This window comes from Rhea americana, unplaced genomic scaffold (genome assembly GCF_003343005.1).
Source record: "Rhea americana isolate MKP2758 unplaced genomic scaffold, rheAme1 scaffold_30, whole genome shotgun sequence".
Taxonomy (NCBI): domain Eukaryota; kingdom Metazoa; phylum Chordata; class Aves; order Rheiformes; family Rheidae; genus Rhea; species Rhea americana.
The window spans coordinates 1,919,275-1,946,827 of record NW_028186424.1 but is presented as its reverse complement, the minus strand read 5'-3'; the positions used below and the strand labels follow the sequence as shown (position 1 = coordinate 1,946,827).

General features: G+C 38.1%; 2 protein-coding genes across 2 annotated transcripts in view; both read left to right on the top strand.

Moving 5' to 3' along the window:
* JAKMIP1 (janus kinase and microtubule interacting protein 1) overlaps window positions 1-17,167 on the top strand; it is a 103,881-nt gene extending 86,714 nt beyond the window's left edge. The window contains exons 20-22 of the mRNA XM_085309588.1: window positions 13,364-13,429; window positions 16,329-16,373; window positions 17,135-17,167. Coding sequence (XP_085165714.1) covers window positions 13,364-13,429; window positions 16,329-16,373; window positions 17,135-17,167 — 144 coding nt within the window. The remainder of the gene's footprint in view (window positions 1-13,363; window positions 13,430-16,328; window positions 16,374-17,134) is intronic.
* Window positions 17,168-22,509: 5,342 nt separating this feature from the next.
* The window catches only part of CUNH4orf50 (chromosome unknown C4orf50 homolog), a 30,984-nt gene continuing 25,940 nt past the window's right edge, over window positions 22,510-27,553 (top strand). The window contains exons 1-3 of the mRNA XM_085309685.1: window positions 22,510-22,778; window positions 24,047-24,185; window positions 26,225-26,929. Of these exons, the coding sequence (XP_085165811.1) occupies window positions 22,510-22,778; window positions 24,047-24,185; window positions 26,225-26,929 (1,113 nt within the window). The remainder of the gene's footprint in view (window positions 22,779-24,046; window positions 24,186-26,224; window positions 26,930-27,553) is intronic.

Genomic DNA, 27,553 nt, shown 5'->3' with positions numbered 1-27,553 from the left:
TGCTGAAGTGGTGGTTAGGGAGAATGATGTGACTGCACAGTGGAACTGCAAAACTTGATACAGAACGTCCTTGCTACAAGCGCTTCTAAACTTTCCCTGAAACAGGAACTCTAAGTAATCATTTAAAGATTCCAAATTTTTTGAAACTCTGGAAGTTTAGTTGCTTCGAGAAGGCTTGTCTGTTTGATTCTTTTGCCTTCTGGCATGCATGATGAGAGGGCTTCAAGAGAACAACTCTGCTTATCCTGGCAGAGTGGCTTCAACCTTCTCTGAGTCAAGAAGTATTTATGTGTAAGACACACAAAGTAGCAGTGAAAGGAGATCTTAACTGTGGAGGAGGAGGAGATGGGTTCTCTCCTCCTGCATCTAATGACCCTTGACTGAACTGCAGCGTGCTGAAGGGGCAGGATACGTGATGAACYCTGCAGGTGGGTCTGCAGGGTTTTGTAGTAGGTGAACTGCCTCGTGCAAGAATCTTAGGGTTACAGCTCATGAGAGATACTGGTTTTAGAGAGCAGGCAAATGTTCCTTCCAAGGAATACATTGCCTGAAAGGGACAGGGACATACATGACAAAGTGAGTTGATGGGTGTCCAAATGTGAGCCTTTGCAGCTTTCTATGTGCTTCTTTGTCCAGATATAAAGCCTTAGTTCTTAGCCACTTGGTGTTGACTTTGTTCTAGTGAAATAAATATATTTTAGGCAATTAGGCCCTGTTTCAAATTGATAGGCCTGTTCACCTCATGCATGTGTAGCGTGACATTATTATTGTTCATTAGTATATAAATGGAATCATTCATGTATATCCACTGTGCTAAAGAAACCATGCCTCTCTGTGGAGCCAAATTAGAGACTCTGTGATTAGATCTGCTTGCTAAGGCATACCAAGCTTTAATTAAACTCAGAGTGCAACATGCAGATCTGGGGGACAGATCCTCAGCTACATTGACAATACCTCCTTGAATTCAGAGAAGGTGCTTTGATTTACACCATCCTACTGGTAGGAGGCAATATATGATAATTAAAAAGCTGTCATGAGCAGCTTGTGATATTTGCTTCTAGCCATAGGGTATGTGCAGTTCAACTGCCTTTTATGCATATATTGCCATAGAAGTTTCTCATTATGTAAGTCTTTTTATAAGCTTTTTATAAGCCAGTGTCTGGTTTAATTTTGGCAGGACTTCATTTAACAGTAGCATTTGTGCCTTAGCCACTGCATCATCATTTCTGTGCATTTGACAAAATGGARGATCATTACTAGTGGATTCTATTAAAAAGGGTGGTTTTATATATAAAACTTACTTCACAGTAAACCATTGCTAGAGGTTGTAACTATAAAGACTGTCTTCTGGAAAAGATATTTCAAACAGAGCAATAAAATATGTTTCTGAAGTAGTGATTTTAATGTTTTACTTAACCGAACTTATTTAATAATAAAAAAAGAAAGAGAGAAAGAAAGAAAGAAAGAAAGAAATGGCTATGTCTCCTGAGAAAATTTGTGTAGTTGTGGTCTCTGCTAAAATTAATACATTTTTAAAGGTCAAATGATGCCATATGTATATCAAATTTGACTTAACTTGAAATATGTTCCTGTTGATTTGACTATAGCTGCTTGTGGAGTAAGAAACTTTGGAAAGTGAGCAGAACCTGGCTTTAAATTAGGATAGATGATTCAAACTGCAGTTAGCGGTATTCAAACATGAGAAAAATGTATACTAAAAATAGAACTTATTTTGATTTTATTTTTTTTTAATACAAAGAGAAACTAGAAGATCTTTGAAGGACAGCAGATTGACACATGCTCAATTCCAAAAATAGTTGCTGCCAGTCAGAGAGTATATGAGAGACAGATTTTATTGATTTATCTAATTATTTCCCACAGCACTTACCTTTATATAAATTTGTAAGAAAAAGAAATAGAAAGATGTGTTAGTTCATTGTGTCATTACCAAAAATTGTAAGTTTTTTTTTTCAAACTGGGTTGCACCATAGTCACTGTACTAAGATGGGAGTGTTTCATTCTAAAGCAGCTATTCTTGGGTCCATCCAAGTTTCAACTTTGAATAGTCAGAATACAGCTGTAAATATTTTAACTATGTGTATGTGAAACTATCACCTTTACTCCTACAAGCAGATTGAATTATTCATCAGAAATAAAACTACTACTACTTCAACACGTTTTAGTAGAAGAAGATRTAGGAGAGTCCTTTAGAACAAATAGGGATAACTCAAAACTGAGCTGTGTATAACAGTCATAGAGAAATATTCTTTGCAAATATGATTTCTCAGGCAATTTATTTTCATGGATGCTGAGGAGAAGACAGAAGCAGAAGTTACTTTTTTAATCCAGAAATGTCAGAATATAAAACTGTAGCTTGAAACTGAGAAACACCAAACTCATCTGCTTCACTCAGTTTCTTCCTTGCCTTTTTTYTGTTTTGAAGAGCTGAGTTCCTACAGGTTATGGGTCAAATAAAGCTATAGTGGACATGATTTCTCAGTGAATTTTCCTGTTCACTCATAGGTAAGAGATGTTTTTTATACCACCATCGTGTTGTCTGCATGGGGGAGTTGTTTGTGCAGAAAACCACAGGATTATATGTCCCAGTAAGATYCTAACAGCCTAGCTATTCAGAATACATATTTAGATTTTTTGAAGGTTTTGGGTTTATTGCTGAAACATTAATTGCCAGCCTGAATAAGAAACTTGAGATTTACCRCTTAATATACTGCTAATGTTCAGGTAGAGCATGGATAAATCCAGAGTTTGTGCTGTTGCTCTTTGCTGTGTAATCTATTACAGTTGATAGACCATCTATTTTTCACACAAGGTGAATTATTAAGGTTTAAGGTTTGAAAGTCTCTCTGAAGAGAGAGAAGAATGCTTACCTGTCGTGTAATACCGTGCTGTGCTCAGTGTGCCCCCTGAGTGGGCATGGGGAGGATATTGTCTTCAATTTGTTTCGAGGAAGAATTGAGAAAGTAGTTGGAAATATTACTAAGAAAATTACTTACCCACAATAAYTGGGAAGAGTCTCTGATAATTTTACATCTAAACCCATATAGAGGCCAGCTGTTTTTAATGCTTTTATTTACGATATAAAGTGTTAAGATGCTAGCAAAGTTCCTCTCCAGCTATTTCTGTGCAGCTGTAGATGAAGAGGACTCCATAGGGCAGTGATTTCCTTTGTAATCATTAAGACTTTCACTTCAGAAGTGTTCTATGCTTTGCTGTTCAGTATGTGATTGATACATACTGTTGATATGTTTTTTTATATTCATGAATTTCTCTTGAAGGCATCTGATATCATAGCTATCTAAATGTAATTTATATCCTGCAAGCATATCATAACTAGGTTAAGCATAATTGATCTATGCATTGATTTGTCCTGCAGGAGTGAATGATGAGTCTTATAAGCCCTCAYTGCTGGCAGCAGTATCATAGTAAACTCCTATAATTTCACATGGATRGCATGCATGACAGATGAGAATTAATTTTAATCATTTCTATATGTTTATCCTACAGTATTTTCCTATGTACATATGTTCAGACTTCAGATCAAGTCATGCCTGCTTTTTAACTGCCTTAGTAAAGCTATTCATCTGTACAAGTGATGATAGGACTGGTAAAACACCTGCAAAGTATATCTAAAAAGTCTGTTCCTTTTGTCCTAAATGAGGTGTGATCCAGGTTATACTCCAGATAAGTTAAGATCAGCTATATGCCTGAAAAGTAATATTGGAATCCAGAAAAGCTCTCATTTGAAATTCAAGAAATATTCAATATCATGTTTCCTAGGAAGGTCAGTGATAGCTGCAGAAGAAAGGCAATTCTAAGAAGGAAGTAGGTGGTGAAGATTATTASAGAAGTGAAGATTAAACGTATTTTCATATGCACTCATATATCATAAAAATTACTTAAATGAAAATTTGCCATTTAAATACCAGAGCATAAAATATTCTAAATTTATTGCTAAATAAATATTTCTTGATSCTTTTTTGCCAGATGAAGAATCTGTGCTATCAATGAGTCAATTTTTAGAYGTTGAACTTTTTTTGTCTTGTAAGGTAACATAGAGTTAGAATAACYGTTTGTTCTTTATAGATTGTATATAGATTGATATATAGATTGATGATTTTAATTGTGGTTTCCTCCTAATGAAAAACAATAAGACTGCTGATAATCTTTTGTTATATTCATGTATAATGTAGTTTTTCTATCTCATAAGACTACCWATGCTAATAAAAACCAATTTCATTRGTAAATATTGAGCCATATCTTCACATGCAGCTAGTCATCTAGTATGAGTTTCTAACAAATAGTTACTTTAAGTTAAATTGCATTAAAAAATTCACTGATTTACTACCAAGATCACTGCAATTGAATACTTATTCACTTCCATGCCAGAAGTGCCTAACTGGAGCTGCTAAAAGATTCATTCTCCTCAGGAGGACAAATAAAGAAAATGCAAATTCAGAATAAAGACTAACAAGCAATTCTCCTACTTTAGTAACAGTTAATTTGATTATCATCACAGGACTGCAGAATTGTTACCTGAGATGTAAATAAAGACTTTGATGAGATTCAGAGMGGTATAGCATGTCAAATGGTATACTATTATCATATCTAAGCAGCTGAAATGTATATTAAGTTTTAGTTCATTAAGTAAAAGAGGAAGGCAACAAAAATAGCTTAAGCTAATGCTATTACAGTGTGCTTGCTTTTTTCCTTATGTTCATTGTGCAGAATCAGATTCTAGGAATATGGGACTAAAAGGAATGTTTAGATCGTTGAATCCAGATCCTTTGCAATAGCAGGTTTAAGAGCTAGAGCAAATACATATGGCAACTACCCATGAAAGAGGAGAGGCAGTACAATACACCAAGTACAATACATACTAGTCAAAATACTCAGAGTACAGATTTTCTGGTTATCTTCTAAAATTTCGTTTCAATCAAATAATGTTTTGATACAAATCCTTGAATTGCTTTAAATGTCAAAGGAAATATTTTTTATTTGCTACTTGGTAAATATAGTAGAGAGTTTTTAAGAACTATTAAAATATATTATCTTTTTACAAATGAAGAAAGTAATATATTATTTCCATTAAGGAATTTTATCCATCAGCTTAGTCATTTAAATAACAGCTAAAGGCAAGTCATGTTATACTCATTTTTGTTTAGATTTGTATATGTAACATAGTTATGCTAGTCACATTATTAAATATCTTACATACCTGTGTCTTAATATTGTTGAAAAGCTGCTAAAAATTGTGATACAGTGAAACAATATTGATTCTTCCCTTTGTAGGATTGATAAAATATTTCCCTTGATAAATGCTGCTGCAGAATGAGATACATTCTCAGTCATATGCTGGCTTCAAAAAATCAAAATAAGGTCATATTTGATATAGTCCATCCATAGTGCATATCCTGTAAGTGTACATCGACCTCAACCTCTCAAACATTTCAGAGCCAAGTCTCTAAGCAGCTTAGCAAATCCTTCTTTGTCTGCTTTGTGCTAAAATTATCAAATTGTTTTCCTGGATTTGCTGATGAATGTAAATCCAATAAAAGTGAATCACAGGAATTGTTGAGGTGATTTCTAAACCACTGATTAGTATATTCTTGTGTTTTCACAACTATATTAGCATTGCAAAGAGAATATTTTGCAGACAGAGAAATTAATCTTCTTGATGATACTGTTGGTAAAACAATACCTTTGTTCAGAGGGGCTCTTTCCTTAGACACTTATCTAGGAAAAAAGCATATTAGTTCTGCTGCTTGATGCCTGCCTAAGGGGTGAAGTGGTCATCCTTGTCTGGCACCTGAAATTTGCCATAGAAGTTTCTTTCCCTATTGGGCACAGATCCGTGAGGATTTGAAGCCATTTGAGATGTTGATTCAGGACTGTGAATGACTGACTAATGCTGTGAGTGAATTTGAGAGGACAAGAGGCTTGACTGAGGAAGCACTTCTTCAGACTAGTGTGCACCTGCCAACAGAAGGCGTCTCCATCACAAGCCTTTTCTCACTAGCTAATGAAGAGAAAACACCAGGATTCTAAAAATCTGTTTGTTAGCAAAAAGGTAGCTGAGAGATAAGGGAAAAAAACAATTTGTATGTAAGGGGCTGTGTAAATGTAGAGAAAAGCATAATCTGTTGCTCTGCGGAATTTGAAGGACTGTAAAAAGAGAACTTAAAAAGAAAGTGAGGAGAACTCACATTTTTGTGGGTTGGTGGAGGAAATTTGGACCTTGCTTCTTAGAGTAGCATGGCATTTCTTTATATCTCAAATCAATTTCCTTTCTTTGTAATGCAGAAGTTCCTTGCATGCCCAGCTCTCAAAATGGTGATAAACCATTATTGCACTGATTTATTATCTCCTGTTGAAAAATGAAAAAAAGCAATCGGAAAGCAAACAACTTTTTTTTTTTTTTTTTTTTTTTTTTTTTTTAAGTTGGGCAAATTTTTAATTTTGGTTAAACCATTCAAGGATGTTAAGTAACTGAAATGTAACATTATTGTTTCCACTGCTAGTTTCACTGTTTTTAGTCCTTTGCTTCATAATGCAAATTAAGTTGGCCTGTGTTGCTAAAAGTAATATTACCAAAAGTACAATAATATTCCAGACATGCATCCATCTCAGCACTGATTGCATTTCATATAAATTTTCATTACACAGAGATTCCAAAGATGTTTATCTCCTTGAAGTTGCATTATAGCTGTGAGATCCATACCATGCTAAAAATTATAGAAATTTGCCTTTTGAATTCAGTACCTTAGCATATCTACCTGGTTCTCCACTGGCAATGCATTGATGGCACTTGTTTGGAACTGGACCACCTGATCTGACTGGTCTGCTAGCAACTTGTTGCTTTTAATTCAGTTATTTAAGCTGTAGTATCCCTTTTCTCACCCTCTTTTACAAAGGGTTAATGGCAACAATGAAATTGTATCCAGCATTTTCTAGCCTTTTGCTGAATTTGAATGTATTTGGCAAAGAACCATCATCTCTAGGGAAGTTATCTGTCTGCCAGGAAGACGGAGCTGTGGGTGCAGGGAATTGGTCCTGCAGAGGCCAGCTCAGACAGTGTCCGACTTACAAAGTGAGGCTCTGCGCAGAYGTGGTGACGTGCCGTCTGGTGGAAGGTCTGGATGCCTGGGAGGTGCCTCGGTAATTTGGGCATTGCATCCAGCAGCCGTGCTCCTGGGAGCTCGTGGTGGTCCTGGCACGGTGCTGCAGAAACCCACCTGTATGCTGTTTTCAGACCTGTGCTGGCTACTTATTTCCACAAAATGTTGTGGCTGAAGTACTAAGGCATTGTGGAACCAGTTATGCTTTGCAGGAGCTAGCAAGCTACAGTAATGTTGTGTAGTCCCATCACATTTGTGTCTCAGTCCTCTGTTACCTTAGAAAATAAGAGCTGACCATCTTAGATTCCCTACGAGTACTGGAAGATATAAAGACTTTTACTGTCAAAGTATCCCAAAGTAAAGTAATTGCTTAAGTGAATTATGGCACTTCAAGAAGTGGCTAACAAATTTCCCTGGAAAACAAATTTCCCATTGTGAAGTGAGAAGAGATCATGGTCATGAGCACACAGGAGGAATCTTCTGCTGAGAAAAATATTTTATATCCTGCTTTTGCGCAATTTGAGAGGCATTTTGTGTTTGCAAAACAAACATGAGATTGGAGAGGAGGAGCAATATGTGATCATTACAGTCAGTGAGCTCTCTTYATAAAACTGGAAATGACTGATGCTAAATTTCCCTCTTATGGCTCTGTTCACTGAAGTAATGTCATAATACTGCAGTWTGTGTTAGGCATGCTTTAACCTGCTTTCAGTCATATGCCTCTCTTTACATTATAGATATCTGAAGAAAATTTATGCTTTAGTTGCATTCAGTTTCTGGGTCTTACCTCTCTCTTACCTAATTGATACCATTTCTGGACTGCCTGAGAGGGCTATGGCCGAGTGCCACCTACTTTTGCTGATGGATATGTAATTACTAAAAAATATTTCCTAATAGATCTTAAAAGTTCAAACTGCAGCTAARTAGTAAATAAGACATGCATTCTGTGTCTCTAGCATCTCTGTTCTGTAGCTGTCTAGGAATGCAAACAGATTTCGCAGATGAGCCTTATTCCTAATTTCACTGAATTTGCCGTGCTGGCCATAGCTGGGCTAGCGGAGACACCTGCTGGTTAATGCAGTGCAGCAGTAGGCCCTTTCCACCCTGCTTGCTTTTAGCAACTTGCAAGCCCTTACCCCAAAGCAGCAGGAGCCTGCATTGCAGGCGGAAAAAGGATTTATCAAGAGGGTGCTTTTCATGCTGAAATGGATTTTCAGCCRGCCACCCTTCAAAACTTGGGAGAGCTTCATGCGGGTGATGGACCAGCGTGTGTTGAGGGTGGATAATGGGCAGGTAATCAGGAATCTGTCAATCTGCCAACCTTATGTTTTGTGAGTTTTGGTTTGCTATTGCAATAAAATCAGTTGCTAGATCGGCATTCATTTTTTTTTGCAGGTGATTTTTGAATGTAAGCAAGGTGGGCAGCGTTAGGAAGCCATGATGTTTGCAGGCTTCTCTTTCATGGTTATGTTCTTGTTGCACTATTTTTGGCTGACTACGGCTGTTTGCTTGCCTGCTGTAGTTCCTTTGTATGGGCCTGTGACTTGGCAGCACAGCGTTATCCCSTGAATTCTTTCAGCCCCCGAAAGGTGCACTCATGTTCTCACGTGCCGAATGGGCAGCTCTTAACTGCAGGAACACAGGAACTGCTCCAACTGAGCAGAACGCACCTCTGCTTGGCYGGTGGCCTTCCCTCTGGCTGTGACCAGTGCCAGGGGGTTAAAGGAAACTGGTTTTAGATTGTGCACCCATGCCGTCTGTTCCTCCCTGTTTAACAAATGGAAACAAATAAAAGATTTGCCCAGAGTTTTAATTCTTGTATGGGTGTCTTAGCCCAGGTTTCTCAATGTTTTGGTAGCAGAGTGTTGTAGATTTTGTTGTTTCCTTGCATAGCTTTTTGCTCGTTTGACAACTGGATTTAGTCTGCCTCTTTAGTGCCCTGAGAACCTCGTTCAGGGGCAGACCTGAACAGATCTTTTATAATACAGCTATTATATCTCTACATTGCACAACAGGAAGAATTGACTTACTGATCATCAGTTTCTGCTCTCAACCACGAAGCTGGATAGAATTTGTTGGTAACAGTAAAACAGTTCTGCATGGCTTGTTGTCTCAGTTAGGCTTTTGAAAACGTAAACAAATCAAAATTCAATGAAAGCCTCTAATCAGCTGCTGAAGAATGGAGAGCGAGTCCACAGCTTGATTAGTAATTCAAGCAAATAAAGGAACAGTAGAGAGAGATGTAGATGCTTATATTAAATGTCAAGCAGTCCTGCTTTTGGTCTTAATGAGGATGGTCTTATGTAATTTCGTTCTCAGTAATTTAATATAATCTTTGACTACATCTCTTGCTTCTTCTAGGAGCTATTGTTGTGTTAAAGCTAGAATTATTGCATTTAGCTTACATCTATTTTTTAAAATCATATTGTGGATATAATATGCTATAATAGCATATACATACATACATACATACATATACACACACACATATATATATACACACACCACACAGGCACAGTGGGGAAAAATAATATTTATGTGCTAATCACTCTACATAGGTATAAACTTTTTTTTTTTCCTGTCAATATATTACAAATATATATACTTTGTTTAAAGCCATCTCTCTGGTTAAATAGAGTTAAATCATGAATTAAATGAGATTTTTCAGGACATATAAATTGCGGAGCTAGGCTGGTTATCTCCCAGTGCTGAGCCTGTGCAATCACAGGATGTTGACTGGACTAGTTACGCCCACCTCATCCTCCCGGATAATCCTCCTACAGTACTTCAGGAGAAAGAAAGCAAGTAAACACGCTCGAGCTATTATACCTGGTGGAAAATTCCAGCCTGCTGTTGCATTTTAGAACAAATTCTGACCTCTGCAGGTTTGACCTCTAGTTCTTGTAGAGAAAAGGKGATTAGAAAAACTTACCAGTTTGCAGTTTAAGGCTTCTGCTGGTCTAGCACTGTTGTGATTTCTATTCATGTGAGGAGAGTTCTAGTTATTTAAACATATGTTGTGTGACTTCAACATGTTGTCCTTAGGTGGCAAAGCATTCTTATAGAGCATGTCCCTATATATACATGTGTGTTTGTGCACAGTTTTTATATCTGCCCTACTGAGATAAATTAAGTCATTTTGAGGATTTTGTGTAAATTTTTGCTGCTATGAAGTTCAGCCCTTTGTCTATTCCCTTTTAATTCCTAGATTGTCTTTGTAGTCAAACTGATTCTTTGGAAAACACAAATTTTGTCGCCTTTAAACTATTCTCTATCTTTTAGCCTTTTCAACACTTGATCAAAAAAGAGTTTGTCTTACTTTTTGTTTTATTTTATACGCTAGATTTTATTACAGAGGGACTCGGGAAAAATATTAGAGATCCTTCTTTTCATCAGTGTCAGATAGCTGATCTGCTTACTTGATCGAGGCATGTCTCTATCCTCATCACAGTGATAAGTGTTAGTAAATTACTGTAAGACACCTACTAGCAATGACAATTATAAGAAGGGGGAACTGCATCTGGAAAAAAAAATCTGATCTGGTATTTTCTAGGCAGTACATACAAGGTCTRTTTAGGTTAGTATTGCACTTTAAAAAAGCTAATTTTTGTATAAGGAAAGAATTATCCACATAGCACCTTATGTATGGATGGACTATTTGAAGAGTTGCTGCAGCATATATTTTGTTGTTACAGGGAAGAAGCACTGATTAGAGCTGGCAACTGCTAACCAACAGTCTTACCCTGAATTCTGTTCTTCGATTATTGCATGTAGCTTTAGGAAACTAGTTTTCTACACTGTGAAAAGGAAGAATAACTTTTTTTCCTTTCTGAAAACGATATTCTGGAAAATAGATCAAATTCATGCTTGTATCTCATGACTGTCTGGAGGTTTTTAGACTGTGCTGGTGTTGTTGCTCTTGTTGCCATTTTACTTCTGTGGAAGCTAAGATGTCCAAACCAAACGATTTTTTCTCTGTCTAATCATTATCTTTCTGCTTGACCAGTCTCACAGAGTTTAAGAGCTGTGACAGGCTGTGTGTGAGAAGTGGAAAACAGAAACCTCAGCCCTTATTTTTGGAACTATTCTGAAGAGCTGCAGAGATGGCTTCTAAAAAGATCAAAAATTCATAAGTGAATAATAACATCGTAATTTTTTACCTAATTAACAGAATTCCTAAATCTGAAAAATGCTGACTAATCCTAATTAGAGCGTTCTTTTCTAAAAGAATGCTTGCTCTAAACGCTGAAACCTTGAGAGGAGAAGCCTGCCAGATGTTTGGGAGCTTTTTTATTATTTCTCTTATTCTGGAATCTCCGTAAGAGGCAGACTCTCAACAGATACTAAAAAAAAAAAACAAAAGCAAAAAAACCATGCTCGTATGGTATTTCTTGAAGGTGAAAATGGTATTTAAAAATATTAGTTTTCTCCACTTAGCTCACCATGGTCAAATTTTATCACAGAATGTAGCAGGATCGTCCAGAGAATTAGTCTGTCGCTCAGACCTGGGATGTGGTTGTAAGCAGGAATCAGCAGAGCTCGAAGGAGTGGAAGAGAAGTAGGAGTGTAACTTGATGGAAATGTCAGCTGTGGTTGCATCTGCCTGTTTCTCATTACATGCCTTCTTATAATGATAGTAATATTCCTGTTATAACAGCATATGAAAATTACCACTCGAGAGAGAGATACGCCTTGAGTGGGGAGCAGATGAAGTAAGAATCTATTCAAACGTAACGGAGGAAAAGTGCAACRAAAGCTGCATGTAGTCTTGTCACACGAGGGTGATCTGATTTGTGCCTTTGTGTTACCCGGGGAAATCTCTGAGCAGTGCAGCGTGGTGCAACGGGGATTTGCRCCTTGCGCTAGGCAAGGTGAATTGCAGTGTGGATGCGCCTCGTCTTTAGGGTGGCTCCAGCCTACATGTGCAATGTGCAAGCTGAGCTCTGTGGCTCCCAAAGCGACAGCAAACACTCATGGGGTSAGCTGCTGCCTTGCTGGAGCTGTCGTGGGCTGCCACGGGTCTGGTGTATTCCCCACTGTTGGAGGTCTTTGAACTGAATGCAAATAGTCAGCTATCAAATCATCAGTTGATTGCATAGATTTATAAGTAATGACTGGATGTTTTTCTCAAAGAGATACTATTGCTCAAAGTGATTTGGGAATGATAAAAAACTTTGGGAGTGGTACAACAACTGCTGCATTAATTTTATTGGCCTATGCTAAGAAATTTGTCTGGTTGGTAGTGTCCTTTCCAAAGTTCAGGAACTGCTAATAACCTTAACTTTTGTAGGCAAGGCTGTGGTCAGCACATCAATTCCAGAAGAAGCTGGTGGATTATAAAGACACTTCTTGACTCCTAGTAGATGTCAGTAGGAGATCCCAGGATTCTGCCTGCCAAAATATTTTTTATAAGTGTAGTTTATCTGTAACAAGTATGATATACTAAAAATGCAGTAAAATATATCTTGTTAATGTGGAAGTGMAGTAAATTTTTTAAAAAGTGTAATCTCTTGAAGGGAAACAAGGGGATGGAAATAAGGTAGGATTTGTGGACCCAGAAAAAGTCATATTTTCAGGGATCCTTTATGGAACCAAAAAAAGAAAATCTTTAAAAATAAGGAGACCTACACTGAAGAAGACATTCCCTCTGRCTGTGGTGGGAGGTGGTGCTGGTAATAGGTTGGAGGTGAGTGTCAGGATGATAYCTTGGTGGTGATCTGAAAATCGAAGTGTGCTCCGTTTTTTGTGCCCAAAACGTAATTATGTTTTATAGGAAAAGAAGATAAGAGAGTTAAAATGAAATATCATAGTATCAACTACTGGCTGTCTACATAGTTGAAAAACCTCTGACTGTTGCAGAAAAAGGAGTTTTGTTGTACTTCCAAGAATTCTATTATTATTTGGCCTTTTCCGAATATATATATATATTATGGTTGTGATTAGGTAGTGCTGATGATTGGACTTCGTTGTGGTAAACATGATCCTCTAAATATGCAGCTTATAAGTTGCCGTGGTTTCATGGAAGCTTGGAGCAATCCTGCCAAGAACATGCCTAGTATAAGTGTAAAGGAGGTGTTACATTAATAATAGATTACTATTAATTATTAGTGTTATGTATTATTATAATAATAAATGTTCGGTTCTTTTCATTGTTAATCTATTTCTTTTCAGATACATTTTCTTTTCAAAAAAGATATTATAAGTTCTGTTTTTCTTGTTTGTTCCAGCGGATTCGAGAACTAGAAGATAAAATAGAACTTCAAAAGCGTCAACTCAAAGAAATTGAGGAAAAGGTAAATAAAAGTCCTGGGCAATGCTAATGGATTTTTTTCATACTAATTTATTTCTTCACTGATAGTTTGAAGTTAGTAGTACTTATTTTAATACTGAGAGATCTATTTCAATGCAAGAAAGACTAAATTTAATTTCAAATGATTTCTGCATTAAATGAAGCTCTGTCTCTAATGTGCTCAAAATTATTTGCTACCTGGAATTTCCACCAAGTATAGAAGGCATCTGGAAAATCACTAGGCTAGAAGGGGAGGAATTGCTGTGAATCAAGAAACCATAAAAATTGTCTGTATTTGACAGCAGTRGTTATCTCAACCTTGTTCTTTGAATAATGCCCCTTTGTAAAACTCTCAGAAAAAAAGAAAAGTTAATGAGGCAYATGCAATGAATACTGCAAATTGAAAATGTCTCTTGCTTTAAGACAGAAATAAACTTCAAATTAATATCCTGAATACAAATATTATCCAATTTTGAAGAAGTGTAGACTTAAAACAACAAAAATGTCTAAATCACTGGGGCCCCAGTCCAGAGATGTCCCCAGGTTCTCTGCGTGCAAACTTCAGAGTTTCCTAGGCCTGTGGAGGTTAGACTGTCSTGCACAGCACAAACTGACAGTGGGGCTTTCTCCGTGCTCTAGTGATAGTTTTGGTTAAAGTGCTTTCTCTAAACTAGTGACTAGATCCCAGGGTCAGTTGTGTCATCTTGGGTAGAATGTGCCTTCTTCTGGGGTAAACCTGTGGGGATGCTGCTGGGCTGAATGTAGAGCTTAGCAGAGGTTTCGCACTTTGGTTTTTTTGGGGGGGATTAGAATGGGATAAAAGAGCAAAAGGAAGGCTTTTGGAGGGCTCCAGACGGGAGATGGAAGAAGTCGATGAGGTTTTGCAGAGCTTTGAGATGGTTTGAGGGGCAGCGCACTGTACAAGGGAAGACTTCTTGCTGCTCCTTCAGCTACTCTCAGGTTGTGGTGCTCCTGCCTCCATGACCCTCTGAGAGTATTGCACCGTTATCAGGCAGCTACTCTAGTTCCCTCAGCAGTTTTCTTGGCCCTTCCTGCCCCCACTGTAGTTGTCTCCCCTCTGCAATACCCTTCCTGCACTTTTTGAACCATGATACCTAGCTGGCCTTATGGAAAAGCCAGAGAGCCCTGAGGCTCTCTGTGCCCTGGCTGTGGCTCATGTGTCTGCATCCCGCTGGGGAGGCAGGTGGCCAGGCTGAGCAGTGGTTCGTGTTCCACTATCTGGAAACACAGGCAGCATCCACCCATGGAGGGCTCTTCTGCAGCCCTTGCCCTTTCTGCCCTGGGCCACTGCAGTACCTGAAGCTGCTCCTGCCTAACAACCAGTGATGTCTAAGATACCACAGTTAACTGCTCAAGGTAAAGAAACCTCAAGGAGTAGCTGATACCTCTACATGTTAACTACTGGAGGGTACCGTTTTTTGTCTGCTCTCCAGTCCAAGGGCCACCTATTCTACAATATCAACATCTCAAATGTTGCTATTGTCAAAAACGTATTGTCAGTCCACTGCCATGATAGTTTACAGTGTAGATACTGGATTAGCCCAGTTGTGAAATTGTGCTAATGTTGAAAATGGAAGTTCAAATGATCTGTGCTGGGCAGGCAGTGCAACTGATGAAGAAATGTATTGGAAAAGAAACAGCTTAACCACAGCCTCAGCAGAAAACTAGTTCTGAGTTAAAATGGTTTACGTTCTCTTTTCCTTAATGGTACCTTAGCAGGAGATTTCTCAAGGCTTCATCATTTTCTGATGTCCTCCTACTCCTAGATGAGTGGAGGGCTTCCTTCTATCTGGTATAAAACTAAGTTGCTTTTGTTAATAATTTACCAATTTTGTGGTACGGTTCTCATTAGCTGTCACCTCCCTGAACGCTGTGCCTGTGACTGCTTGTTTAGCCCATCTAAATGCTTTTGCCTACATATTTGTGCGTGCACTGTATTACATTTTAATGTTTTCCTTGGGATGAAAGCCCATTATGAATCTGACTGGCCCCCAGGGAAAAGCGTGTTGTCAGAGGATCAGCAAACGGTGTAGTTCTGGTTCACAGTTCTTTTGAAGGTGTAGTATGTCCGTGGCTGCAGACCGATATCTGCATGCTAGTGACATTGAGCACAGTGAGTTTTTTGTGGAAGGAAGATGCATGCTTCTGAAGGAATGGAAGTTTTTGTAGCTGAGCCCCATTGCTGGGTGTAGCTAAGGGCAATACATCGCTCTTATAGTTCCTTTGTCATGAATGCAACTTTTTATTTTCCCTTAGAATTAATTCAGCTTTTACATTTTATGTAAAATTCTGTCAAGCCAGAAAATAAGAGTGGCAGTATTTTGCCCACTTTTAGATTCTTCAGCCAACAATCCTACTTCCAAAGGATATGCACAAGAGTAATGTAGATTTTTTTCTATATTATTCTGGCAGTTTTGTTCTACCAGCTGTTATATGAGGAACAAGTGCCATTTAAGCTCATGTCATGCTTTTCTTATAATTAATTCTTTACACTTCAAATTCCATTTATTTTGTGCCCTTGGCTTGTTAAGTCTTGGTTTAGGAAAGCATTTAGACATGTAATTACAAGTACGTGTTTAACTAAGTCACATTACGAGGCCTGTTTTTTCTGGAATTTGCATAATTGTCAAATATTACCATTTGTAAAACTGCCCTCAAATACTGAAATTTGCATTGTATGTTTTTTTTTCAGAAAAAAATTGGTATACTGTATCTCTCTTTCAGATCAGCTCAGTTAGTATTGATGTAAGACTAACTGCTGTAAAAATAATGTCATTGAATTTCATATTACATATCTTACATCTTTTTTCTTTTCTTTTTTCCTCATTTTCTTTTTGATCTTATTTTATAGTTTTTGTTCCTTTTTTTGTTTTTTTCACTAGCATTCATTCTGTGGCCTTGATGACACAACTGAGCCAAGAAGTGTGGTTGGTATTCTTTATATCTCTTTGTACTCAATTTTTAGCTCTTAGATTCTGTCATGCTTTGAGAATTGCCTTCATAAGACTCTGAAACCATGGGGAAGGGTACAATGTTTTTGCTAACATAGATAGGAAGACCAACTGTAAAATTCTGCCTGATCTACAAGTTAGCTTCCTAAGCTTCTGCAGAAGGTCATCAGGTTCCCCACTAGAAATGACTTTGCATTCTTGGATCCTCACCGCCTTAACTGCCGTGAGTGCTTATCAGTTCTGCAGAGCAGGTACKTTTGGTCTGAAAGTTCAAGTATTGCTGTAGCACCCTACCTTCAGACACGCAGGATGGCCAGGTGGCTAACCGTGTTTGGTTTTCTTTTAAAAATTCCTGTAAGCACCACAACCCAACACAAAATGGCTACTTGATTCTCGCATTTCCAGGAGTGCACATCATATTGAGGTGCTAATGTGGGGGCAAGTTCCCTTAATTCATGCTGCCACAGGTAAATCTGTCTCTGCTTAACGTAACATAACAAAGCCTATGTTAAAAGAGGTAAATATTGTTACTTGCTAGTTGAACACTTGTACGTTGTTGGTTATTAGAAGGCAAACTGGGTGGTTAGTGATGGTAACTGATCTTTTTTTTGGAGACAGCATCAAACATTTAGGAAGAGATTGTGGTGTCTGTGTCTTAAACCTGGATGCCAACACTTATTTTGAATAAATATTATCAGTCTAAAGCTGAGCAGACCTTTTTTGTTGTTGTTCTGCAGGATATTAAAAGAGCCTATGGAGTGAACAGCTAAGTCCACGTGCAAAAACAGAAAATATTTATTTGAGCAGCTTAAAATTGGTGCATTTTTTTCTTAAAACAGTTTGCATAATACTTCAAGCTGCAAGATATTTGAATTTAAAATTAGAGATTTTTTTTAAGATATAGCTTCAAGCTGGAATGATTTGATAATCAAATAAGGACCAGCACCTCATAAACACTGAAAAAAATCAAAACAAAATTTACACTCGCACACCAATCAAACACTGGAAAAAAATCAAGTGCAATTACTAGCTGCTRTGTGAACTATTATCTACCAAATGGTTTTATTACAGTACTGAGATCTTTGTCTCCATACTGCATGCTTTCAACAAATGTGGTTTGCATTTCACCCAGGAAACACAGAACCTCCTTTTTAATATCTATTTTAAAAGCTAAATATTTGACAATAAATTCTCTATAGTAAATAGCTGACAAGAAAAAAAAAACTGTTTAAAGTTGGAACACATAGAGATTTAGAATCCCACAGTGATAAAATTCATATTAAATATGTAAGTTGGAAATACACAGACAAAGAAGAGAGGTTTTGGCTACATATCAAAGGAAGATGATAGATTGGATTAAGCAAGCTTTGAAGCGGGTAGGAGTTGCACTGGAGAATGGCATTTTGCATGTCTTTTGAAAATTAAGGCAATAACTTGCAAAGGTGTCATTGGAAGAGTGAAATATTTTGAGGTGAACCAGAAGATCAGGAAAACAGAATGCGTGATGCACTACGGTCGGTTATCTCTTTAAGAAGAAAGAGGGGCTTGAAGAKACAGAAAATGCTGTGTAGAAAAAGGTAATGAGCAGAGACTTATTTGAAAAGAAATGCTGAGGAAAAGATGGTATCCTGCCAAATGAAATAAAATAATGTTGACATTAGCCATCAAGAAATAACCTAACACAACCTCACCAAACAGAGGTAGATAAGCACAGTCATGGACATTGACCACCTGAACTACAAGGCAAATTTTGGGTGAAGCACAGATTGAAAAAGTGAAAGTTGAAAGAATTGTTTAAGTTGGAAAATGGTTAGTAAAATCAACAAAGATAAGGCTTTTTCTTCCAAAGATGGAAAAGTAAGTTATTGTTTCAGAACTGGAGAGACAAGAAATAAATATTTTTTATTTTTTCTAGCATGTAGGAGAATGATGAAGATAACAATAGCACAATATTTAAAGATAACTTTCTCCTCCCTAGAGTTTTCTTGAAAATAATTTTTGTGTTAAAAGGGCTATGTAGAAAACTACAGAGACACAAGTCTGATCCTTTGGAAACACTGAACTCCAATTAGAATATAGAGTGGAATAAGAAAGTTATGGTAATACAWCAGATACAGTGGAAAATATTATTGAAAAAATAATATAAGCCAAGAGCAATCAGGGCAGCACAAAGCAAGCTACAAAAAAGATTTATCATAGCAACTGCATATCTCACTGTTGGAGGTGCAGAAATCAGTCTTAAAAGAAGCTGGTTCTCTCAAGTARTTTTTTAGGCTATGAAGTATGATCAGAGATGTACTCTTCATGAAGAATTGCCAAGCAAGATCATTTATCTGCTGAGGGAGCCGGAGCAGACCACAAGACTAATTCAGTCATATGCAGCAAACTGTGGCTCATGTGAGTGTCTGAATAACCCTGTTTCCTGACACAAAGCACAATTTTAAATCAGAAACTATCAAGCAAGTCACAAGGATCATGCAAAAGTTTGGAAACTGTCCCCAAAAGAATGTGTTACTCACAATGTTGTGTTCAAAAGGAATGAACATTTGGAGAATGTGTTCTTAAATAGAGATTTTTCATGTTTTAGTTAAAGCTTCTAGCAGTGTGCTAACAGAATGTGGAAAATGAGGTCATCATTGCGAAAAGAAGAGCATTGGCATTCGTCTGAAAAGAAAGATCATAAATAGAGTTTTGGATGACCAAACCAGATGCTAATGAAGGAACAGAAATTGGAAAAAGTATTTCACTTGGCCAAGAAACAGACACTCTTCCTTCTCATAGATGTAGTTTTGCTTATCATGGAAACGGAACTCGAAGCACAAACACGCCGTGATCAGTCAGCAAGTAGCTGCAATGGTAAGCGCCATGCAAAGGCAGGAGCTGTTCTTGTTACAAAGGTATGAATAGTTTTGTTCTCTTAGTTTTCATGTGTTTTGTTACGTTGTAGTTCACATGTGATAGTTTTCTCAAAGAAACGGGCTGATTCTCCTGAAGTATTCTGTGAGATTCATGATGTTTTTGTTCTGGGCTGGGACAGCAAGATTTGCAGTTTTTGAAAACARGGTATTTTACTTCAGTCTTACTAATCATTATTGCATGCTGGTTTTTATTTTAGAACTGAGTACAGTTATCATGTGTTAACTACTATATTCAATCTTTCAAGATATTGGGCCTGATTTTCACTTTCTGTGACACAGGTTTTAAATTATCTCTCCCAGCTGTATAAGCAAAGACAGAAATTGATTTCTGAGATCAGTTTTAACAGTTTACTGGCCAAACATTTATTTTGCAAGTCTTGAACTGCAGAAGATTGAATGATCTAACTTCTGTTGGGCTGAACCACTAGTGAGGACAACAAGAGCCTTGGTTTTGTTTGAATATATAACATCTATGTAAATTGTTTTCTTGTAAATGTGTTAATTATGACAGTGGACCAGGACCTGCTTAACCAATAATTTCAGAGTATTATTTTAGATTAATCTTCCTATCTAAGTGCCCTTGTCTAAGGGAAGCCTTTTCTCTGTCAGGTTCTTCTGCAAAGTTTGTAATAATAAAATAAATAAATAAACCAACTAGGTATTATATCTGGATTAATTGTTCCAATTTTATGATGGAATTGTTTGGGTTTTTTGTGATTAGAGTGTCTCATATGCTAGCTGTATATCAGGATTCTGATCTTAAACTAGCCTATATTTACTAGTTATATTGCATATTGCAGGGATGGACCATGCTTCACTAAAGTGTTAAACAGTGATCTCTAGCCAAGAAAATATATAGCCTGTTTTATTTGAGCACAGGAAGAATTCCATGAAAAATGCTAGGACCCTTCGTGTGTTTAAAATGTTGTGTAAGTACTTTCCTGGTTTTGTGCTGAACTTTTCAGGATGAAACCTCAGAAACCTAGAGGCTTACTTGGTCACAGGGGTTGAGATCTGCTTCTTAAGTTGTAGTAATATATATGATGAAGTATGAATCACTTTATCGTACTATTCTGTGTTTAAAAGTAGTCATAGATTGTCTTTTGAGCTAGGAAACATTCCTTTTTTTGTTTTTATGTCTCAAAACAACAACAAATCACGGAATCACAGAATGATTGAGGTTTGAAGGGACCTCTGGAGATCATCTAGTCCAACCTCCTGCTCAAGCAGGGTCACCTACAGCATGTTAGACAGGATTGTCTAACAACAATCGAAAATCCAGGTGGGTTTTGAATATCTCCAGAGAACGATACTCCGCTACCTCTCTGGGCAACCTTTTCCAGTGCTGCGTCACTCTCACAGTGAAGAAGTTTTTCCTTATATACTGGTGGAACTTMCTGGGTTTCAGTTTGTGCCCATTGCTTCTTATCCTTTCACTGGACACCACTGAAAAGAGTCTGGCCCCATCCTCTTGACACCCTCCCTTAAGAAATTTGTAGACATTGATAAGATCCCCTCTCAGTCTTCTCCGGGCTAAACAGGCCCAGCTCTCACAGCCGTTCCTCGTAGGGCAGGTGCTCCAGCCCTCTGATCATCTTCGTGGCCCTATGCTGGACTCTCTCCAGTAGCTCCATGTCTCTCTTGGACTGGGGAGCCCAGAACTGGACACAGTACTCGAGATGAGGCCTCACTAGGACTGACTAGAGGGGCAGGATGACATCCCTGGACCTTCTGGCAGCACTCTTCCTAATTCACTCCAGGATACCATTGGCCTTCTTGGCCACAAGGGCACATTGCTGGCTCATGGTTAACTGGTTATTTACCAGGACTCCCGGATCCTCTGCAGAGCTGCTTTCCAGCAGGTCAGCCCCCAGCCTGTCCTGGTGCATGGGGTTATTCCTCCTCAGGTGCAGGACCCTGCACTTGCCTTTGCTGAACTTCAGGAGGTTCCTCTCYGCCCAACTCTCCAGCCTGTCCAGGTCTCTCTGAATGGCAGCACAGCCCTCTGGTGTGTCAGCCACTCCTCCCAGTTTGGTATCATCAGCAAACTTGCTGAGGAGGCACTCTGTCCCTCATCYCGGTCATTGATGAACAAGACTGGCCCCAGTACTGAGCTCAGGGGACACCACTAGCCACAGGCCTCYGACTAGACTCTGTGCCACTGAGCACAGCCCTCTGAGCTCTGCCTTTCAGCCAGTTCTCAATCCACCTCACTGTGCACTCATCTAACCCACATTTCCTGAACTTACCTATGAGGATGTTGTAGGAGACAGTGTCAAAAGCCTTCTTGAAAGCCAAGCATACGCTTGGAGATGACATCCAGAATGAGCAGTTCCATCATGTTCCCAGAGATGGAGGTGAGGGTGACTGGCCTGTAGTTTCCTAGGTCCTCCTCCGTGCTCTTTTTGAAGACTGGAGTGACACTGGCTTTCTTCCAGTCCTGAGGCACCTCTCCCGTTCTCCAAGACCTTTCAGAGATGATGGAGAGTGGCCTAGCAATAACATCCACCAACTCTCTCAGCACTCTTGAATGTATTCCATCAGGCCCTTTATGGGTGTCAGGTTTGCCTAAATGATCTCCAGCCCTCTTGGACTCCCCTTCCTTTTAGGGCCTTAACTCATGGTATTCCTCCAAGTAGTCCCCGAAGAGTCCAAAGTCCACTCTTGTGAAGACCAGRGTTGCGATCCTACTTATTGCCTTGCTTCCTCCTTACAGGATCCTGAATTCCACCATCTCATGGTCACTGCAGCCAAGGCTGCCCCCAGCATTCACATCTCTGACCAGTCCTTCTTCGTTGRTTAGTACAAGGTCCAGCAGCGTACCTGTCCTCATTGGCCCCTTCACCACCTGTATCAAAAAATATGATAAAATTTATCCAAAAGAAGTAGATTTTTTTGTGATAAAAGTGCAGTTTCATTAACTCCTCTGTTAGTAGAAAATTATCCCCTTTTCAAAATTTTGATACCTAATTCCTTCATGAACTTTTCTAATTGCATCCTTTATGGGGATCTCAAGTTGTTAACTGAGACTCCTTTCACACATGCTAAATTACTTTTCGGCTAATGAAATAAGACACTTCCATGAATAATAAATGTGTTTGAGATCAAGAAAGGTTGTTCATTTGATCATCAGAGAGGCTAAGATAACATGCTTAGACTGCAATACACTGAGAACTTAGTTTTGTTTAATCGTGATGGATCCTTCATCTGAGAGAGAAAAAGAATTTTGCTACTCTATTAAAATGTCCAGTAACGAAGGATTTGATATTCTGAATGTTAATGTTAAAATTGATACTTCTTGGCTTTTCCAGGAATTAGAAGAYGCAAATGTACCTGACGGAGATGTAAACAGTGCTGAAGTAGAGAATTTGAGCCTCAGAATAAGAGAGCTGGAAGAGTCGGAGCAAAAACTGAAGAATGTTTTAGAGGACTACATGGAATCAGATTCTGCACTAAGAAATAGGTAAATGTAGATTTTTTTGTGTTCAAAATTTCTGTGATATGGCAAAGGTACTCTTCCCTTTGCCTCTCTACTGGATGTTATGACCCACACAGAACTAGCAAAAAGAAAGATTCTATGGATTTTTAGGGTGACCAATAAGATAACTTATGCATATTCTGTGTAGCTGTCAGAACAGAAATACAATACTGCAATATTTGTTTTTATTATTTAAATGAGATTTACAGCACATAACCAGACAGCCTTCTCAGAATGTTTCATACATAAATATTCATAATGCGTACATTTTGCTCATAGAATAGATCACTTTTCTTTTAAGTTAGGTGTTATTTTTGAAATAAAATACAGTTCTCCTTAAATTTGGAGTTTTGTATTGCAAAAAAAGTCTTGGTTTCAGAAAGCTGCATATAGTTTAGTATGTTGATTCTAAACGTTACAAAACATAAAGGTACCTTTAGGTACAGTTGAATAGATTTTGGGAATTCAGAGCTGTTTAAACCATTTAGAAGTTTTTGATGTGCAGGCTGAAGAGAGAAAGAAAACTGTAAGGTGTGTTCCATGAGATTGTCTATGATATTTCTTGTATGTGGAGGAACAACATCACATCACATCACATCACATCTTTGGCTACTGTTTTAGTAGCAACAAGCAAAGAGAACCTGTGTTTTGACAAATTTCAGCTTTATGGATGAAGTCAGTACAGATGTACATTATAGGTTTCAGTATCCACTGTGAGATATATTACAAATACAATATTTCCTCTTAGGTCAGCCAAACACACGGTGGTTAACATTTAAGGTTACTTTTGGTGGGGAAGCATTTGCTATCATTGCAAAATTTTTCTAAAATTTGCTAATCATGAGGCTAGCAGAATCCTATAATCAGATATATTTAGAGAACAAAGAGATGTGGTTATCTTATGGTAAGTTGTTACTTCGGTGAACTCTCATCTTACGGTTTTCATGTTAATTCCTTTTCTACATTCATCCCTGTATTAGAGAGAGAATGAGCATAGACTTTGTCTTTAAAAGCTTTGAGAGTCTCCAATGTAATGTACAAAGGCCGTTAGCTCTTACTAATAATAATCTGTTCATTATCAGTGATCTATGATTTGTTACTATTTTATTCTTGAGAGAAAAATGAAAAAATAAAGATAAATCTCTGAAGACTGCTTCTGAAGACTCTGAAGACATCACTGAAGACTGCTTATCCATCTGGAACCATACTGTGCAGTATTAACTCAGCAAAGATCTTCATTCTCAATATCGCAGGGTAAAAGAGCTGGAGCTGTCAAACAAAACACTTCTGGCAACGACTGACCAATTAAATATGAAGGTGCACCAGGTCACAAATGCAAACGTGCGAGTTAAAGGGAGACTGCGAGACGTTCAGGAGGAGCTGATGAACTTGGTAAGAAGGATGTTGTTTCAAATGGCCTAGTTTAGCTTCTCCTTATGGTAAGAACTTGTAAGTCAATCTCATCACCAGTAGCCGGTCTGTTTTTAGGCAATAAATCATCTCAGACTTTCTCTTTTTGTAAAAACAGATGAAGCAGAAGTTGTTCCTTTCTTTGTTGCCCCACTTTCTATTTCTCTAATGATTTTGATAGCACTGCTACTATACCCCTCTTCCAGGCCTTTGAACTTTGGGTTTATATGCTCCCACTTCCTTTCCTATTTCTTTTCCCCAAATCCCAACCATTGTATTCCTTCCAAGTCAGACTTTATCTGTCTAGCTCTCCAGTAAGGCACTTCTTTAGTTCCCTACCATATGTAACACAACAGCAGAACACAACTACTGCAGTCTGTTTTCTATGCAAAATGCAGCTGCTCAACCTGTCATCTGATTCTTGAATTACTCGCATGTTTTCAAGCTGGGCGCCACCAGCTACCCAGTTTAAGCTTCCTACTTAGCTTTGCGTCCGTATACTGTCTTCCAGCTTTCCTCGGTTGGTTTGAGTCTTGCCTTCTTTCTTGTGACCCTCTATGTGAGCTGTTATCATGTGGGCCATCCCTCTGCAAAGCCCCTTTGCCAAGTCCTCCTTCTGAGGAGTGGCCTTCGCTAAAACAAGCTGACCTGCTACTGCCTTGTAAAGAGTGTCACACTACTGTTTTCAGTCCCTCTCAACTTCTTCTCCCTGGTCTCTGTTTTAAAATTGTCAACTCTCTTCCAGCTCTCTACAGTACCTAAGTACAGAAATAAATGTTTTCTATTAGGAGAGTAAGTTGTTGCCCCTTGTACTACATGATGCAGGCATTACCAAGTTTGTAAAGCTCAATGGATGGATCCCTTAAAATGGAAAGGAAWGAAAGTTCTTCAGGTATAGGCTTTTCGTCCATTAGTCTACAGTTAAACAATGTTTTTTGATTCTGTTTATCATAAGATACACTTTCATTTCCTCAGTATTGTAAGTCAAGTGTAGTTTGACTCATGAGTATGAGCAATAGGCTTTGTTTTCATAAATAACAAAATGTATTTTTTCAGTACAAAAAGCTTGGTAATCCATATTTTCCAATTAAAAGTTAACCAGACCAAACTATTAACCCCTGCCTACTTGACATTACATTACATTTAAGCCTCATTTTCCTTCTGTCCTTGTTGGTGAACACTTCTGATGAGRAAATACTGGAGATCAAAAGGACCGACTTGAAGAAGTGCTTAAAGAGATACAGCAATGTCTCTGTGCTTCGGTCTTCCTTGAAAGTTGCCCTAATTGCACTACGATACTGGTGGCTAATGCTTTGCTCAAAACAAGGGCAGCTTGTGAATTGTGATAGTCTTCTCTTGTCTGTCTTTGACATCTTTTGCCTCTACATGTTTCTCAGTATCCAAGCTTTGGTGCAAATGAAAATACTAAAGACTTTCTCAAACTTGTTCAGAGCACAGTTGTTCCTTTCTCCTCTTCCAGGGGACAGGTACAAAGGGCAAAAACTCGGTCCTTTAAAGATATGTATTGTTTTAGATAATTGACCATAGTTTCTCTGTACTGTCTCACTTGTAATGTRCTTTTTATGAACTATTTTTTCTGCATGATGAAAAAATACTGGGGTTTCAAGTCCTGCTTGGATTTCAAGRTGTTACAGAAATAACATTATAAAGGACATGTTACTATATAGCTGRGAGCTGGTTGTATGAACTTCAGCCCAAAATTTCTTTTCATTTAATAAGCACTTTAAAACATGCAAAAGAAAGTATTTTAAAACTTTCTGTATTTTACATAGTAGCAGAAATACTTTTTTTTTTTTTCTACTGAGATGTTTCAGTGTTGTCTGAAATGCCAAAATAGCTGATTAGTTTTGCGGGATTTCACTGGCTTTTTAAAATTTCTACTTATGTTATACTTGAGTTGCCAGAAAAGAGGCAGAATCAAGCAACATTAAGAAATATGAAAATGGGAGATTCAGACTAATAAATTAAATTATTAATCATACAAATCACTGAAATTATAGGTTGAAATCCAGGAAAAGGCRGAGAAGAAGCAAAAGGAAAAATTATATTGGCTTCAGGAGYGGCTGAAGACAAAAGAAGATGAAGTAAAAAGCCAGTCGGAGTATTTTGAGCACTACAAACAGAGACAGAAGCAACAAACAGCAGTGCTGAGAGAAAGGGAATGTTACCTCCAGGGGAAGGTGTCTAGGCTGGAAAAGCAAGTCCTAGACCTTAGTGCCCATATTGCTCTTCTGACATCCCAGTTAGAAGAAGGAACGGTACAGTATCTCCAACAGAAGCTGGAGTCAACAGTCACCGGGACTGAGGGCCATAAACACTYTGATGGGGAGGTAATGAAATTGAAAACTTTCATTGAAATTGTGGAGCRTGATATGAAAAGCCACCTTGAGACATTGCAGCATAATCTGAAACTCTTAAGGGGAAAAGAGGAAGACAGTAGAAGAGAACAGGCAGACTTGCTGACTAAACTCCAGTGCTACCAGGAGTCTGAAGACTTTCTCAGAAGGAAATTGGAGGAATCTTGCCAACATGTTTATAATCTGAAATTATCTGAAATCAAACTACAGCAACAAGTCAAAGAGCTTTTAGATGAAAATAGGACTTTAAAGGACCAAAGGGACATGAAGTTAAAAAAGAAAGATGAAGAAGACTCGTGCCTTACAAACATGGAGAATGGAGACAGCATTGCAGTCAGTGTAGACCTGGTAAGTAAAAGTTTAAGGCAAAATATAATTAACTTTTATCTTTTGTCATCATGGATTCCAGTTATTATTATGTATGCAATGGAAATGCAAGTGTGAGTTTATTGCTGTATTTGTTTCCTATTTCGCTTGATGTACAGCGAATAGAGACTGATTCACTGAAAAATCACCAAAATCAGTAGTAGGATTTCATTGACGTCAATGCTTTTGATTAGGTGCACATTGAGGGTACTTCACAAATCTTGATTCCTTAAGATTTTAAATGATGTGCCTAAGGCCATATATTTGGGTTAGCACCAGAAGTAGAACCCAGAACTGAGACCTCTGCCTCAAGGACACTGTTCAGTGCAGGAGTGCACATTTGGTTGGGTGGGTTTTCACATCTTATTCATGCATGGATGCTGAAGAAAAAAGGATAACTGACAATAAACCTTGTCTACGAGATTTTCTGGGTAGAGGAAGAGAAGACGGGTACAGTATTTACTACTGGGAGTGTGTTGAGATATTCAGCGTTTCATGGCTCCATAATATTGTGATGTGCTCTGAATATGTTGAATAGGACTTGTTTGCGTCAAACACTTCACTTCAGCATGGCATGGGAAAGCTCTGCATAGGCACTAACATGGC